The following is a 5,376-nucleotide window of genomic DNA, read 5'->3' on the forward strand; positions in this document are numbered from 1 at the left end:
AACTAGCTCTGTAGACCAGGCTGGTCTCGAACTCACAGAGATCCGCCTGCCTCTGCCTCCCAAGTGCTGGGATTAAAGGCGTGCGCCACCACGGCCTGGCTATGCTTGGGTTTTCTAAGTTCTTCCCTAGGCTCCTTTTTGAGACAAGGTCTCACATAACCAAAGTTGGCTTCAGATTTGCTCTGTAGCAGATGATGACACTGAGTTCCTGATCCTCTTGCCATACCGAGCTCTGGGATGTTAAATGTGCACCACCACACCCAGCTGTTGCTTTTGTTTCAGTGGGACACTGGCACATGACGTAGGCTGCCCTGGAATTTGCGATATAGCCCAGACTGGTCTTGAACATGAATCAAGATCACACGTATACACCATGCCTGACTTCTCCACCAGGTCTCTTGAGCAGGAGATACCAGTTTTATTATGCTTTCGTCTGTGCCTAGGACAGTCATATCTCCCCCTTCATCATCTTTTAGGTATTTTAAGCACCCAGACTCTTCCTCGCCCACTGCCCCATCCATGTGAAACCCTTTAGGTCAAGAGACATCTGTCTGACTGAAGATGGGGTTGTAGACTCAACATCATGTGCACAAGCAGGAAGACTGCCAAGGAAGGCACAAACTTTTATTGGTTCCTTGGTCCCCAGGGGTAGTGGCCTCCTTCTCAGCCTTAGTGCCTCAGAACCCTGGTGTCATTGGTCTCGGACACCACTTTGCCATCCACGACCTTGCGGGTGGTTGTCCTCTGGATGGTTTGCATGGAGTTACTGGAGTCCAGGGCATCGCTGAGACTGTAACAGATGATGAAGCCTTAGTTATAAGCAGCCCCACAGAGAAGAAAGGAGACCGGAAATTCAGAAGTTTTCCCTGATCCGTGTCTTTACTTCCAAACTCTCCCCAGCCATTTCTTCCAGAAAAGGGAAACTCAAGGCTGAATGATCCCAAACACAGCTAGGGGCAATACTTAGTCATTCTTTCTCAAGAGACAGTACGTTCACTGTCCTGAAGCCACTGCTCAGGAGTTACCAATAAACAGACAAACCTTGGGACTTCCCAGAGAAAAGACCCTCACTTGTGTGGCTAGGAGAACCCCACTCACCTGAAGTCCTCGCCATCCTCCAGCAAGCGGCGGTAGGTGGCAATCTCAGACTCAAGCTTGACCTTGATGTTCAGCAAGGCTTCGTATTCCTGGGCCTGGCGCTGCCCCTCTGCCCGGGTTTGTGCCAGCTCTGACTCCAGGTGCAGAAGGACCCCGTTGAGCTGCTCCATCTGCATGTTGTATCGGGCCTCCACGTCCCTAAGGCTGTTCTCCAAGCTGATTTTCTGCAGGGCAAAGAAAGATAGGAGGCTGAGTCCCAAGTGCTAGCTTGCTCAGCCTTTCCTTCTCTGACAGGGCCGTCAGGACCACTTGTCTGTCAATACTAGGTTCCAGTGCAGGAGGAAATGGGAAACACAGAGAAGTGATTCGTCTTAGGGGTCTCTTGATTATGTGTGGAGGAGGATTGGGGGCAAGACAGTGGGGCTGAGGCCGAGTGTCAGAGGTCTGGGAGATTCTCACCTGATTTTTCATGGCATCTAGGTCAATCTCCAAGGCCTGGAAGGTGCGCCTCAGGTCTGTGAGTGTGGTCTCAGCGTCTCTGATTTCCGCAGACTGGGTAGTGACCACTGTGGTGCTCTCCTCAATCTGCAGGGTCCCCGGGGAGGGTCAGTCAAGACCTGCCTTCCTTGGCAGCCTCCCCCTCACACCCTGGCAACCAGCCTTTCCTCTGGCATACCTGCTGGGACCAGTACTTGTCTAGTTCCTCACGGTTCTTCTGAGCCAGCTCCTCATACTGGGCCCGGATATCAGCCATGATCTTGCTGAGGTCCTGAGATTTGGGGGCATCCACTTCCACGGTTAATCCAGAACTGGCAATCTGGGCTTCCAGTCCTTTAACTTCCTGAAGAAGGCAGAAACGGGGGAGAGGGCACCTAAGAGGGGCACTGAAGGTCAGAGTTCCTCACTGAGGGTCTTTTTCTAGGAGGCAGTGATGGGAATGATGGGAGTGGGGGAAACCTTGGACTTGCACCTGGCAAGGCTAGCTCAGGGCTTCTGCTCCTCCATTGTCGGAACCTGCCCATTTCCTCTTTATCTTACCACCCTCCTCCCTCACACCTTATCTTAAACCTCTTCCAGAAGCCCTACCAGCTCCACCATCTGCCCATGTCCTAAGACAGGCAACTTCTGCCTTCCTCTCCATCTACTCTCACTCACACAGGCTGGCAATGAATCAACTCTCCTGCCTCAGCTTTCCAAGTGGGGCTGCAGGTCAGGTATACTATTATGAGGTCAAGACAATGTGGGCTAACTTGGGTGAGCCATAGAACATATATGATCCACTGGGTTTGCTCTTAATCAGAACAGGCTGATAACCCAGGCTCGTGGTTTTGGGGCAGTCTGGCCTCACAGCAGCCCCACTTGCCTCCTCATGGTTCTTCTTCATGAACAGCAGTTCCTCCTTGAGGGCTTCGATTTCTGTCTCCAGCTGCAGCCTCGTGATGTTGGTATCATCCACTACCTTTCGGAGTCCATGGATGTCACTCTCCACAGACTGGCGCATGGTCAGTTCTGTCTCATACCTGGAGGAGTGGAGGTGATCAGAGGGTCCCATCCGACCAGTGCCACCTCTCTAGCCTAGTCTTGTACCCATCACAAACCAGTTGCCTGGGTCAGGCATCATTCTTGACTATGAGGAGCAGTAGGTTTAAACTGGGCTGCACGAATTAATAGTTGAATGACCACTCAATAGACCCTCACCTGAATAAGCCTCTGCAAGGAACCCCCACCCACCCAACTTGGGCCCTGGAGCAGACCATTCTTCGCTCTAGCTGCAGCCTCTGACTTACTTGACTCTGAAGTCATCAGCAGCGAGACGAGCATTGTCGATCTGCAGGACGATGCGGGCATTGTCCACAGAATTCGCAAAGATCTGGGTGGATTAAAGCAGAAGATTGCAGTGAGAGTGCCAGGTTGTGTGTGTGTGAGACACACACACACACACACACACACACACACACACACACACACACACGAGAGAAGACAGACAGACAGACAGACAGACAGACAGACAGACAGACAGACAGACACATACACTCCTTCTGTTTCAGCGAACCCGTCCCAGTCCCCAGAACCGCCAGAGGCTAGGGCTCCCATCTACCCTTTCCAACTGTGCCTCCGCTCCCTTCCTGGATTCTTAGATCCTGGCACCTTGCCCCTCTGCCTGGGCCTGTACTATCCGGCCTACAAAGGAGCAGCTTCTAACAACTCTTTCCTCCCACCCTTTCCAGGCTTTTTCTCCAGGTGCACCTGTTAGGCCCCTGTTCTGGGCCTCCCACCCCCCTGATAGGCCCCTCCCACAGGTAGCCTCCTGTTTACCTCTAGATGACTCAGCCTTAGCTACATCCGTTTAACCCTGTGACTGTCCCCACTGAAAAAGAAATGAGTGTCTGGGTCCAATTTATAGCTCTTTTTTTCTTTTTCTTTTTTTGAGATTCTCAATACTGTTCCCTTCCCACTACACCCCGTGGGGGAAGCCAACTCCCGTGTGTAGCCACTACCCTTGGAATTCCTAGGTTGTGGGTGAGAATCCGAAGTACTCCTAACTTCGTCCCAGAGTAGGGACGGATGTGAAAAGAGCGGAAGGGGTCAACCGCGCACACACTATTAAATTTTTTTTCGGGGTGGGGGGGGCACTGGATGACCAGAATGGCTCCTCCCCCCATGTCCTTACCTGAGCCCTCAGGTCCTCTATGGTCTTGAAATAGTGGCCCCAGTCCTTGACGCCCTGAGACCCCTTCTTCTCCAGATGTTCCCGGATTTTGCTCTCCAGTCTCCTGTTCTCGGTCTCCAGGCTCTTCACCCTGTCCAGGTAGCTGGCCAGGCGGTCGTTCAGGTCTTGCATGGTCTCCTTCTCGGTCTGGATGCCACCCATCCCAACCAGACCTGCAGACCCCACGGAGCCACCCCAGACGCTTGAGGAGCGGGCCAAGGAGATCCGGGAACCGGAGCCCCCAGCACCTGCATAGACGCTGGCGGCGCTGCTGGCAGGCCGGACCCGCTGGCTGGGCGTCCGCACAGATCCCAGGGACCTGTAGTTGGTGGAAAACGTGGTGGAGCGGGTGGTGAAGCTCATGTTGTCTGGAGAGGACAGCGAAGCGAGAGACCGGGACAGGGGTTCCGACGGCCGTAGAGAGTGGCTGCCCTCGACCTGTTATATCGCTGAGGGAAAGAGGAGGGGACCTTCTTTGCAGGCCCCGCCCCCTCCCCCGGAGCCGCGGGCGCCAAGAGCGCGCGACTCCTGTGACCTACCTGGTCGCAGCCCTTCTTGGCCCCATCACGTGCTCTCAGCACTGTACGCTGCCCTCAGCGCCCAGGAAGGGGGTGGCTAATCAGGGGCACGAAGGATAGCAGGTGGTGTTAGCCTTCGCTTTTTAGGGCAGGATATAGCGCTTTTTAATACCTTTTGCACAGTTAGAAGAGATGTCCACTAGGGCGAAGATTTTGTAGAATGTCCTTAGCTTAAGTCAGAGGACAGTCCTGGAGCCCCAGGAGTCCTGGGGAAGAAAAGCTGGGAGCTCAAGAAGAGGAAGAGAGTGGCTGGAGAGTAGGTTCAATGATTGAGAACACTGATTGTTCCTCTAGGAGGACCAGGGTTCAATTCCCAGCACCCACATGGCGGCTCACAACTGTCTGAAACTCTAGTTATAGGGTACCCGACACCCTCACACAGACACACATGCAGGCAAAACACCCGTGCACATAAAAAAATTGATAAATAAATAAAGAGGAAGAGAAATACGATCCTGACCGCTCCAGGTCTCTTGGTTTTCACAATCTGGTCTTGCGTCCCGGGTTCCCAGACAGTGCTGTGGTTCTGTCCATTGCTAAACACGTGTATGCGTGGAACTATGGAAATCTATATTCTCAAAACAGGAACGCACTTCTCCGGAATACATTTCCTTAATTAGCTCCTGTACTGTCTCTGAACACCCTCTGTAGCTCAGGCTGGTCCTGAACTTTCTATGTAGCCAAGGATGGCCTTCAGCCCCTGATCCTCCTGTTCCTGTGATCACAGGCATGAGATATCACACTGAGTTTATGGGGTGCAGAGGATCAAACTCAAGGCTTCATATTTGACATCAGCACTCTGCTTGCTGATTACACCCCCAGCCCAATAGCACTTACAATTTAACCAGTATTTGCTGGACACTGACTGTGTGTCATGCCCTTTCTAGTAGCCATGGGAAGAAAGCAGGGAAAAGAGCACTGTCTGTCCTGCAGACCACACTGTGTCTGGATAGGCTGGGATCTGAGAAGACAGATGCATAGAAACATCTG

General features: G+C 52.9%; 1 protein-coding gene across 1 annotated transcript; it reads right to left on the minus strand.

Moving 5' to 3' along the window:
• Positions 1 to 401: 401 nt before the first annotated feature.
• On the minus strand, positions 402 to 4,234 carry Krt18 (keratin 18). The gene is made up of 7 exons (XM_005353833.2): positions 3,770 to 4,234; positions 2,886 to 2,968; positions 2,462 to 2,618; positions 1,775 to 1,939; positions 1,558 to 1,683; positions 1,099 to 1,322; positions 402 to 790 (listed from the first exon to the last, which is right to left on the minus strand). Exons 1-7 carry the CDS (start codon positions 4,169 to 4,171, stop codon positions 670 to 672), a joined length of 1,278 nt encoding a protein of 425 aa, XP_005353890.1. The 5' UTR covers positions 4,172 to 4,234; the 3' UTR covers positions 402 to 669.
• Positions 4,235 to 5,376: the final 1,142 nt, after the last annotated feature.

This window comes from Microtus ochrogaster, chromosome 15 (assembly GCF_000317375.1).
Source record: "Microtus ochrogaster isolate Prairie Vole_2 chromosome 15, MicOch1.0, whole genome shotgun sequence".
NCBI lineage: Eukaryota > Metazoa > Chordata > Mammalia > Rodentia > Cricetidae > Microtus > Microtus ochrogaster.